Here is a 12,160-nt window from a genome sequence, read left to right as displayed (position 1 = left end):
ATAATCAATTTGTGGTTATAAGTTTATGAGATTATTTTTGTATAATCAATTTGTAGCTATAAAACTTCTAAAAAAAAGTGGCTCTATAGCCATATATGGGAAATCCCGCCAAGTGCAAAAAAGTTCTTTATGTATTTTTTAAAAATAAAAAAATTTATAATATTATTAAAAAATACTAACCTAATTATCATTATTTTTATTTTATTTATTTATTAGTATTATTAGTATTTCTCAAGAAAAAATACAGATCGACGTGCGTGACACGTGCTTCCCCCACTCCATTTATTCACGCGCTCTCTTATTACTTTCTCCTCTACGTTGAAACTTGACACACAGCCTTTCCGCGGACGCACCCAAATCCATCACGGGAATACCCCCGGAAAACTCAGATCTGCTACCCGGAAAACTCTCCTGAGTTTCCACCGGTACGCTTGCATATCCATCTCTCTGTGAATATATATATATATATATGCATGTATCTGTTGACCTATATATGTAGATATTTTTATTAGATACGAGTTTATTTTTACTTGATTTTTACGTCGATTGCTTATACTTGCGATTTGGGGTCAAAGATCTCTGTGAATTTTCTGGAAAATACATGAATCAGATACTCGATTAGGGTCACGGAGCTCTTCGTTTCTTGCTTGAATTTAGGGTACGGATTTATTCTATTCGATATAGATTCTACTGAACTAGGATTTTTTTTTCTTGGCTCGGACTTTTTTTTTTATATATCTTGGCTCGGACATGAGCGTAACTTTTAGGACTATCTTAGATTTTTATTTAAACTGTTAGAAAGTGAAATATCTCTGTTTGCAACAAATGGCTTATGTGGGTTTAATCTTATGCTTCATTTTATATTTTGACCCGTCTGCTGGCTGTTAATTGGAGTCTGAAATTTTTTGGTGTCAAAGTTATCAAGAGTAGACTCCTTTGAGTCGTCAAAGGAGAGATCTTCCAGCGCAACAGAGCTTCTTCTTGAGATTTTCTTTTTTGGGTGCAACTGTAACTTTTATTTTTCAATTACAGAAATGTACAACAATGTTGGGGCCCAGCCTGGTGTGCCAGGACCACCAACAAACTCTCAGCCTAATCCATTTGGAAATGCATTTTATGGAGCCGGTTCAGGTCTCATCAGAGGTGGATTGGGTGCATATGGAGAAAAAATTTTAGGATCGAGCTCTGAATATGTGCAAAGCAATGTAAGTGGCTTACAAGGCTATGACTTAGTGATCGTTCTTGTTTAAGATTGAAGGAGAATAATATTTATGATAACCTGAAGTCTTGTTGGTAGTTAGAATTTTGTGCTCTTAAGTGTTATTATTTGTATATCTATTATTATATATAAAAGCCAAGTTTTAACTTTTCCGATGTGTAATTCATCCCGCATACTTCGGTTTTAAAACATGCCCTTTCAATACTGAGTTTCTGTCTTTCTACTTGCATCCATACCGCATTAGTCGGTAAAATATTTGCATCTCATCGCATGCCGCTTCGCACAAAAAAATTTGACCCACATGTGAGCACCTAATTGGTTCCCCCCACGCGCTTCACACGTACCTCTTCTCCTAAGTTTTATATGTCTGAATATTTGAGCAGTCAAGACATTTCTGTATTTCTTGAAGGCGGACGACATCATTGTAGATGTATTTCCAAGACTGCACTTGATCACAAACTGCGTAGTAGTGCAACACGAAACTGGAAGCAACAGTGCCGTAGGAACGGCCCACAGCCACGGAAAACGTGAAAACCACCTTGATAGCCCACTGCTCAGCCACCGTTAGCATCACCGTGAACCCAACAGCCCCTGTTTTAGCCCATGAAAACAGAGCAATACGGTGTCACGTTTCGAGGTACCGTTGAGCCAGACCACCCATGCTGCCAGCCGCCGCCCTGTTGTCCCCTCATGGCACATAGAAAGTGCCGCCCGACACCTCTCGCCACCCCAAGTCGCCACTCTCGCTCGGTAAGGTCACGCTGTGCCATGGTTTCCTCTCCGATCCCTCTTACCATTTTTCGGACTCTCTCTCCCGCCACTCACTCTCTCTCGCTCATCACTCTCTATCTCTATCTCTCAGTGCTCCGCCGCCATGTGGACCACCTGCAACATCCGCCCAGCCCTGCCATTGCGTCCCTTCTTCCTCGGTAAGCATGGCCACTGTTACGTGTTTGTAAATCCCAGTTTTTGTTTTCAAAGAGCCATGCAGGTCATGTTTTCTTTTTCTTTCCCAAAATGCCCTTGAATGAGTGCTTATTGAACATGTTTTTTATAAACCTGCTGTGCGTAGGATTTTGGTTGTAGTACAAGATTTTATATAGAAAATATTATAGGAGTCTAGATTAATGAATTATTTATTTTTTACAACTAATTTCAGTAAGTAAATAGTAAGTATGAAATTTTTATGTTAACCCTTTAATAAACTAATTAGTCAATTTTTTATTAAATGAAATCTTTGCCCTCATACTTTAATCAGTTTTGTTATAATGAATCTTTAAACCAGAATTGTATTTTGTGGCATAGTTGAATTTATTACTAATTATACAGTTTTAGACAATGTCTTAGATTTTAATAGCTTAGTTAGAGCATCTTAAGTGGTTATTGATGGATTTGAAGAAGTGATGGTATTTCAGGGTTATAGGTTTTGAGGAATTAAAATAAGTTATTTTAGCATCTTAGGCTTAAATATTGAATACGTGTTCAACGAGAAATTTACAAGTAGATTAGTAAGGCATATGATATTTATTTTTCGATTAAAAAACTGTCTTTTTTAATTTGATGTATGTTAGCAATTTTCTGACAATAATTTATTTGATGAATATGTAATGTATCAATGTATTACTATTTTATTATAATTACTAGCAAGGGCTCTACTATGCACGGTTGAAATATGTAGTGTAAAAGAAGACATTTAATAAAAAGTTGGTGCGATTTTATTTTTTCATCCTATGATTTTTTTTTATATATCTATAAAATGCAGCATAAATAACGGTTTGCGCATTGTATGGGTTATATGCTCGTTTATATAATGAATAAGAAGGCCTTTTTTTTATATAGGTAATCAAAACTTTTTTTATTTTTTATTTTTTTATTTTTGATGTTGGGGAAACTCTCCAAGGCAGGGCCCTTCGGACCCACCATTGCAGAGTAAACCTCGGTTCCGTGCACTGCACCCTTGGAAGTTTCCGTACATGGAATTGGTTAAATCGCTGGCTTTTCACCAGGGGGTGTGTCCAAAGGATTGTTTGCACCCATGAGGGTAATCAAGAAGTTTTTATTCATAAGATAAGGCAAAGCTCAAGTACACAGGAAGTATACATGAGAAGTACCTAACTAGGGTTTACAATTGAAAGTAGAAAATCTTGGACATTTAGTCCATTAAAATCAATGAGCCCCACCCATAAGAACAAGGTTTTATAAAAGAAGACTTTAAGCTCATCCATTGTTTTGTTGCGATCTTAAAAGCTTCTATCGTTTCTCTCCCGCCAAATATACCAACACGTACAGATAGGCGCCATTCTCGAAATTGCTGCCACTTGTGGATTACCTTGGATGCCTCTTAGGTTGTTAGGAAATCCACTAGCCTAAGAGGCAAGACTCATGATAATCCAATCATGCAAAAAAAATCATCCCACGTGGTCTTGACCACCTCGCAATGTAAAAGCAGATGGTCTACTGATTCACCATTCTTTTTACAAATAGAACACTAGTCCAACACCATTATCTAACTTTTCCTCTAATTATTTGTGGTATTAATTTTTATTTATTTATTTATTTTTATTTTTTACCTACAAAAAAAAAATAAAAAAAAATTTGTGGTATGAGTGTTGCATCTTTTAGAGGAGCTTTCATCTGCCATATATTCTTCCATGGAAATGTGGTCATACCTGGGCTTGTTAGAACTTGGTGGAACGATCGGAGTGTGAATCTACCTTTCTTGGAGGGTAAAGTAAATCGATGATAGGCTTAAACTCCCAATCTCAAGCCGCCCTAATGAAGTCTACATTCCATTGAAGGAAGCCACAAGAGAAGACCAAGAGGTCAGCTATTGCTACACCCTTCGCTCGTGCAAGCTCAAAAATGGTAGGGAAGGTGTCTTGGAGGCTTTGTTCACCACACCATTTGTTATACCAAAATTTGACACAAGCTCAAATATGTGCATGTCTAAGGAAGATCTCCTAGCCTTTTCTAATGTCTTTCTATTGAACCACCCCATATGGACCGTGTATTTCATTCGAGCACCATCCTCCCCAAGCCTCCCCAAACTTTGAATCTATAATGGACTTCCATAGGGCCCCCTTTCGTGTTGGCATCACCACAACCATTTATCCAAAAGAGATTGGTTGAACTTCATCAAGTTGCAATCCCCAATCCATCCCGAGAAATTGGTGTACAAACAATTGAACAGTTTAACAGATGAAATTTGAACTCTTCCCCCAACCCACTCTATAAAAGCATTCCCATCCGGTTTCTTATACTCCCAAAATCTCTAAATTTTAGGGAATCAACTTAACTTTTTGACAAAATAAGCACTACATCCGGTTTCCTATTTTAAGGTTTAGGTTTAGGGTGTGAACCACTCCCTATATTTGGGGAGTCACTATTCATCTCCTAAATAAGTTTTTATATATATATTTTATAGGGAATAGTTAAAGATGTAAAAATAAAGTAGTAGAAATAATAATAAAGAAAGAATAGAAAAAGATTATTTTAATAAAACTTATCCAAAAGATTATTTTAATAGAATATAGAAATGATAGGGAATGAGATGTAGGAGATTTTTTAAAGATGAGTAAAATTTAGAAGAAAATTATAGGAAGTGTGATTTCTAGCTAAAATTTAGGAAAAATTATAGGAAATTGGATGTGAATGCTCTAAGAAGTCTCGTTGTAGCTTCTCAATATGTTTGGCAACCTTTATGGGGGAGTGGGAGTAAGGACAAAAAATAGGTGGGTAGGTTAGAAAAAATACTTTTAATCAAAGTGAGCCTACCACCTTTAGACAAGTACAACCTCTTCTAAGAAGCCAATCTACGCTCCACCTTTTCAACCACAACATTCTAAATCCTCTCCGATTTGAAGGAAGCCCAATGGTAAGCCAAGATGCTTCATGGGTAAAGAAGATACCTTGCATCCCAAGAGAGGCTAGATTCATTGCATTGGGGGTAACCCCTACCGGCACCAATTCAGACTTTGAGAGATTAACTGTCAAACCCAAGACAGCTTCCAAACAAAGAATGAGAGTCCTTAAATATTGGATATGCCCAAGATTTGTTCCACAAAAAATGTGAGTATCACAACACCAAGGTCGGTTGTTGGCCCAAAAGTCTCCGGTGCAAGTTTCTATGCCACCCCTACAATGCTCGAACCCTCTCAGTGGCGTTTCCACTCTCTCATTGACAGGTCGCACTAAAGTCATGTCTGCGTTGGGGATGTCACCTTCGCAGTAGTGGTAACGGGAGTCGACCTAGAGGACTCCGGTATACAACTTTGTGTCATCCCACAGTTCATTGACCCTCTCGTTGGCTTGCAATGCTGCATCAACAACCTGTTATGAACAGCCTCCTCAATTGCCGTCTCTGGTACCGGTGAAATAGTATCAGAGACAGGTCCATATGATGCAGGTGCAGGGTTTTGTGGCATCCCTGGCCAGTGTTTTTCCAGCATCACGTTCATGGTTGTTGGATGCATCCAGCCCATTCCAATTTTGACTTTGCCTTTATTGGGCCTGAGAGGTTTTGGCCCATTTCTAACCAGTCCTTCATCTTTACTCTTCAGTCCTTTAATATCTTGGCCCGGGCCTAGGCCCATGTCCACTTTACATATAAGGTCTTCTACCGCCTTCTTCAAAAGACCCAGTTCCTCTTTCAAACGAATTAGGAACCCTTGCTCCTCTCTTTCTGCTAAGCCAATATTGGATAGACCACCACCATTCTCTTCTAGTACATCATATCGCCTTAGACCATGCTTCTCTGAAATAGTAGTACTATCCCCTGCTACACTTTCCTTTTTGTCATTTTGTTGTTGTGCCGAGGAGTGTCTCGTACCAAGCGACACCACTGCAAATTTCCCTGCACCACCCATCGCGGCCTCTGCATATGACTTGAATTGCTTCCCTATCTTCTTTCCTTTGTCTACCACCCTGTCTCCAGACATAGAGACAAAGCTTGAGCCTTATCTTTTGGGATGGACAAAGCATGCTTTAGCTCCAGAGGAAAACTTTGCCAACTCCTTTCTTCCATTCCTTACGGAATCGCTAGGAGACCTCAACTTCCACTCCCACTGTAATCTGTGAATTCCAAGTAACTCCCAAAAGTGTTGGAATGCTGATGGGCAAAAAAAAAAATTCCTTGTTGCCATCGTGATACTTCTTGCAAAGTTCTTTCCTCCCCTCTGAGAATGAGCATTTTTCCATTGTATTTGCAAGCCAATTAGCGCTGGCATGGCTGAGCACCATTGCCTTAGTAACCTCCCTACTACTCTCAGTGATATGAAAGTATTCACCCCCCCCTCCCCCTCCTCCCACCAACACCTTTGTTTCTATAAGTAGGTGTTTTAAAAAAACCTTCCATAGAAGGTGCTTTTGACCATATAGGACAATTTCAAAGCAGCTGTTGAAGTTTCAATCGAGAGTCTGGCTTCCAACCATTTTTAAATGAACGTTGACACCTTTCTAATGTGGTATGCGGATGTTTATGGGAGGAGCCTTATGGCCTGAAGTCCATTACCTATAATGTTATTGTTTTTTATGGTAACAGAATTGGCAAATCTGAACTTTCAAAACTGCTCATTTTAGGGTACGGTGACTTTACATGTACATTGAATTGATTCATTGTGTTTTATCTAGCATTATGGTGCTGGAGTATGTAGTTTGGGACATCACGATAAATTCAAAAGAGTATAATAATTTTTCTTTGCAATGGATCGCTTCGTCACACAATAGATGGAAGTATTCAAATGGCACATTTGAACAAAACATACACTCTATTAAAACTTTCTCATATGAGTGAAGAAAGGTGTGTTGAAGTAAAAGAGTGATATGGGAAGTTAAATGGACAAATGCTTTTATTTTTAGAACATTCATTTGTTTTTTGACATCATAAAAAGGAAAGCATATGACCTCGTATCTGACATGAGTATATTTTTTTTCAAGGAAAATTTATAACCACCTTAAAAAATTGTTAGGAGTCATCCATATATCTAAAATGCCACCTAAAAATTATGATTACCACTATTATCAACTAATTCATAATCTTAACTATTTTTTTTTCCCAACAAGATCGATCACATGTATCTTTTTTAATTTGGTCCCATCTTATATGTTGCACACAATCACCTTACACACACACACACATCTTTCTTTCTTGCTTTTGTCCGTATTTTAGGCCATCTCATTCTTTTTAACTTCTTTTTTTGATGTACACAAGGACCTCATAAGTCCTCTAATCATTCAGTTAGTTCCTTGTGTAAAATAGATTTTACTCTTCCGTTTTTTATGCATATAAAGGCCCTTGTATAAAATCATAAAATCATTGAGTTAGTCCCTAAAATCTCTAGTTTGTCATATGCAAAAACAAGTTTTTTGTTGCAATCTTAATATATTGTTGTCCTTTATATTAACATTTTTGTGTTCAAATCCAACAGATAAGCAGGTATTTCTCAGATCCCCAATACTATTTCCAAGTGAATGACCACTATGTGAGGAACAAATTAAAGGTGGTTCTGTTTCCATTCCTGCACAGGGTAAGCAGTATTCACTTTGTTTTATCTTAGTTAACACATTTTTTTTATTACTATTTAAACAGTAGTTATATAATTTTTTGTTTGTCTTCCTTTTTTCTTCAGGGCCATTGGACACGAATTACGGAGCCAGTAGGGGGTAGGCTCTCATATAAACCCCCAATTTATGATATAAATGCACCAGATTTATACATTCCATTTATGGCATTTGGTACCTACGTTGTTCTTGCTGGCTTCTCGTTGGGTCTTCATGGAAAGTAAGTGCCTAATTTTTTCTTTAATATGTGTGCGTGTGTAAAAATATGAAGTGTGATAAGCGGTAGTCATTCTGTTCCCTATTTTCCCACTATTGCAGTAGTTTTCACGGTCACACTCATCTTTCGCTTCATTCTTTTATGAACTGGTCAATGCTGGAAACTTCCCTTTACTTGGAGTTGGTTTTTTTGTTACTGAAAATAATTGGATTATTTCCGAAGTGCTGATATTGACCATAAATCTTGGACTAACATTTAAGCTATTTGATTGTATTTTTGGGAGGCCCTCTAGGTCCAAAGTTTGAACCTTTGGGTGCAAACAATTTCTGAGGTCATGTTCCATAGGTATTTCACCAAAGATTTACCTGATTAGTGTGATGGGGATGCACTACATGGGTCTAGGATTTAATTGGGTAAATGATATTTGCAATTGCACGGTCTCCGGGATTCCTCATTATCCAAAAATAGTATAGTATTTTTGGGTGGTCTCTCAAAAATAAGATTTTCAATGTACAGCTGTGATGGTACTTTTTTCGGTGGAGTGGTATTAGGTGGTTGCCTGCTGGCTATGGCAATGGTTGTAGTTTCTGTCAGGGACTATGAAGTTATACTGGAGCACAAGTGTCTTTCCCTGTTTTTCCCACCCATGGTTTAGGGGTCGTGCTCTGTTTTTTCCCCATCTCTCTCCTGTTTTTAGGCCTTAACAAAAGCTGGAAGAGTGCTTTTCAAGTTTGGTCCAAAATGTGTACTAGTTTGTCTTGTTAAGGACGGAAGTTACGATAGAAAGGGACTGGAGACTGTAAATTGAGGTACCGCATGTGAGCTGGTACTTCTCCAAATGGGGTCTGATATTGCTCGGTGTTGGGTGGCCCTTGTCACAGAAGTTGAGACCACATGTTTTACTGATTGGACATGATTTTTTCAGCACCTGCATGTTATTGGAGGAGATATTCCCCTCTGCAATCAATCATAAAGCTTGGATAGGCTTTGACAAAGCCCTTTTTATTTTTTTATTGGTAAAAGTATTGACTGATTACACGTCTTGCAACTTATTGGATATTGAATTAATCAATCTCCCCTGATTCAATGTCCTTCTGTCCAATACTTTTTTTTTACCTATAAATAATAAGCAAAAAGAATTATCCTTCTGTTCAAAGACAGAAACCAAGTGGAGATGGAAATTTCTTTTTCTTAAATAACGGCTGAAAGATTTATTTCATTGTGTTGCTTTGATCTTGGATAGCTACCCAAATTTCCATCTAGTAAATTCATTTTTAGGTTGTAATTTTGGCACCATCTTTCTTTCATGTTACAAAGTTGACCTCAAATCATTTGATTTACATACTGTTCCAGCCCTCCACCTCCTTTTTCTGTGCTTGGCCTGAACATTTCCTTTAAAACTTTTTATTTATTGACAGGTTTAGCCCAGAAGCTCTGAACTGGTTGTTCATCAAGGGATTGGTTGGGTGGTTTCTGCAAGTTGCACTTCTGAAAGTGACATTGCTATCATTGGGTAGTGGGGAGGCACCCCTGCTGGACATTGTGGCTTATGCAGGGTATACTTTCACAGGGATGTGTTTGGCTGTTCTTGGTAAGGTAATGTGGGGATACTCGTACTATTTTTTGATGCCTTGGACCTGTTTATGCATGGGTATCTTCTTGGTGAAAACGATGAAGAGAGTCCTCTTTGCAGAGGTGAGGAGTTATGATTCGAGCAAGCACCACTATCTCTTGCTCTTTATAGCTCTGGCTCAATTCCCACTTTTCATATGGCTTGGCAACATTAGTGTTCATTGGCTAATGTAGATGCTTCATTTTATGTAGTTAGAAATGGTCTGTGTTCATAGCACTTGTTAAAATGTTGTAGGCAATTTTCTTGATTTTGTATTGACTTACTGTGCTTCGCTCCCAGAAGATTCAACATTTATATAGTTTCCTTTCAGTGTGTTTTGTGTTTAAGGTGTTACATTATTACATTGGAAGCAATCATATGGGAGAGTAGAATGGCAGATAATCAGAAATTCATTTATGAACCAAAAATTCTTACATTGTTTCGATACATTCTATTTCTTGAAAGTTAACAAGGTTTCTTACTTTTCTCGATGACATTACCATACAATTTTATTATGTGCTTCTATTATTCTGCCTAAGGCATTCTGAAATTGGTCGTTGCCCTCCTCGGCACAACGGTATCCGTATCGGACACGCAAGACAGTTTCTTGCGAGGCTGCCTGTAATCCTTTGTCCACGAGTAATGAACTGTGGTGGAAGATTTCCTGACAGAAAGTTGTTCTCTAAGTACAGGATTCTCCATGATCGCTCTAGTTTGTTTCCGTATGGTTGTGGTATTGGACCAGAGAATTGATTATGTGCCAGATTAATTGTTGATAAATTCTGAATCTTGACCAAGTTGGCAGGCAAATGACCATGTAATTGGTTATTTTCTGCGTCAAGCACTTGCAGTGGGGGTCTCTCTTCCCCAGAAAAGCTGACCATCTCTGTCGCAGTGAAGCGGTTGTTTGAAATATTGAGGTGAACCAGTCTAGGTAATGAAAAAATGTCTTTGCTAATGACGCCAGAGAGCCTGTTATAACTCACGTCTAACCGACTAAGGTCTTTGAGCTTCTTTACTGGAGAGATGTGGCCTGTAAGTATGTTACGGTTTATAGAAAGTGTTGTCAATCTCACAGGAAAATATGGCAAATTCCCATAGAGCTGATTGGAACTAAGATCTAGAGTGCTCAGCTGCCACAATCCTGTGAGGTCAGGGATCGTGCCCGTGAGTGCATTGTTTGACATACTCAAGTAGGTCAAGCTTCGTAATCCAGAAATATCAGGTGGAATTGAGCCAGACAGTCTGTTCCCTGAAATGTCTAGATATTCAAGATTCTTGAGCAAGGTGATTTCTGTAGGAATGGTGCCTGTGAGGCAATTGACCGCAAGTGAGAGTCTGGTGAGCCTTCTAAGATTGGCGATGGTTTCCGGTATTGTTCTTCGAATCTTGTTCTTGCTTAGACTAAGAATGGTGAGCTCAGTTAGGTTCCCGATCGATGGTGTCAGATACCCATCATATCCAACGTCATCGAGTTCAATTGCTGTTATCCTGCTAGAAGAATTGTCAAGAGGAATACTGCATAAAATTCCCAGAAACCGTTCGCCCATACTGTCACAAGGATCCACCAAGAAGTCCCAACTATTAAGGTAAGATGTGGGCGGGATGGAGCCTGGATCAATGGAATGCTTGAGGGTGCGGAGTACTTGAATATCTGAGTCTAGGGTCCAGGAATGAATGACTTTTGGAATAAAACTTAGTACTGAAGTTACAATGATATAATGGAAGCAAAGGGAGAGGATGGAATGAAGGAAACTGGCCATTAGTTGAGGTAAAGGTGGGGTTTATTTTGAGCTTGGTTGTTGGGGTATGGTTGGTTTCTCAAATGCTTCTTATATTGGCCTTGAACTTCAGCGTGATGTAGATAGAATTGCTGCAGAGAGAAGCTTTGAATGGGGAAATAGATAAAATTGCACGGTCATGCTCAGAAGGTGTGGGTTGCTTGTATTGAATATTTATAAAGGTTTGTTTGGTTGAAAGATGGATGGGTGCTTTTGTTTTCTTAATCAATCTTTTAACATTCTCCTTGTTTTTACCGCTCATTCATGGATTGTCATGATAGATATAATAAAAGGAAAGATAGTCACACAAGGTGTAATTTTCTTCAGACCCAAGAGTGCGCTGAGCGCTCCATCTCCATTTCTCAAGATGTGATCTAGGGCTTGAATTCTCTAAAGAGAAGGGAAAATGAAAAAAATAAACTGTTTTAAAAACTAAAAACTAGAACTAAAACTTAAATCTATATTTCATTTTTCAATTAATAAAATATTTTTATTTTAGAAAAAAGGCAAAATCCGAATCATGTTCCTTTTCTTTTATTCTAGAAAGACTTTAGAATCTTCTCCATACGGATCCTTTTTTTTTCTTTTTTTTTTTGTTTTTCAATTTCATTTATTGTTAAATTGTTGGTAGGGGGCTAATCAGTCCAATCCGGTCTATCTAAACATACCAATTCTTTCGGTCTATCAAAAGTTTGGAGCGGACCGATAAGGCCTTTGGATCGGACCAATCCCGAGGGTTTTGGTTTTTGATCGGTCTTATCAGGGTGTTTATT

General features: G+C 38.2%; 2 protein-coding genes across 2 annotated transcripts; one reads left to right on the top strand and one right to left on the bottom strand.

Annotated features, from left to right (window-relative positions):
* Positions 1 to 269: 269 nt before the first annotated feature.
* On the top strand, positions 270 to 10,034 carry LOC122313910 (protein YIF1B-like). Its single transcript, XM_043129215.1, has 5 exons — positions 270 to 425; positions 1,033 to 1,205; positions 7,645 to 7,743; positions 7,846 to 7,997; positions 9,413 to 10,034. Exons 2-5 carry the CDS (start codon positions 1,035 to 1,037, stop codon positions 9,798 to 9,800), a joined length of 810 nt encoding a protein of 269 aa, XP_042985149.1. The 5' UTR covers positions 270 to 425; positions 1,033 to 1,034; the 3' UTR covers positions 9,801 to 10,034.
* Positions 10,035 to 10,118: 84 nt separating this feature from the next.
* Positions 10,119 to 11,156, bottom strand: LOC122277403 (LRR receptor-like serine/threonine-protein kinase GSO1). The gene has a single exon (XM_043087404.1). The coding sequence runs from the start codon at positions 11,154 to 11,156 to the stop codon at positions 10,119 to 10,121; it is 1,038 nt and encodes a 345-aa protein (XP_042943338.1).
* Between the last annotated feature and the right edge of the window lie 1,004 nt (positions 11,157 to 12,160).

The sequence above is a fragment of the Carya illinoinensis genome, chromosome 1 (genome assembly GCF_018687715.1).
Source record: "Carya illinoinensis cultivar Pawnee chromosome 1, C.illinoinensisPawnee_v1, whole genome shotgun sequence".
NCBI classification, from domain to species: Eukaryota; Viridiplantae; Streptophyta; class Magnoliopsida; order Fagales; family Juglandaceae; genus Carya; species Carya illinoinensis.
Note: the sequence above shows the minus strand (reverse complement) of the source record. Positions and strands in the feature narration are given on the sequence as shown.

Coding starts and splice junctions, on each gene's coding strand:
- LOC122313910 (XM_043129215.1), top strand. CDS start 1,035: ATGTACAACAATGTTGGGGCCCAGCCTGGTGTGCCAGGACCACCAACA. Junction 1,206..7,644: donor CTGAATATGTGCAAAGCAAT/GTAAGTGGCTTA, acceptor CAAATCCAACAG/ATAAGCAGGTATTTCTCAGA. Junction 7,998..9,412: donor TCGTTGGGTCTTCATGGAAA/GTAAGTGCCTAA, acceptor ATTTATTGACAG/GTTTAGCCCAGAAGCTCTGA.
- LOC122277403 (XM_043087404.1), bottom strand. CDS start 11,156: ATGGGCGAACGGTTTCTGGGAATTTTATGCAGTATTCCTCTTGACAAT.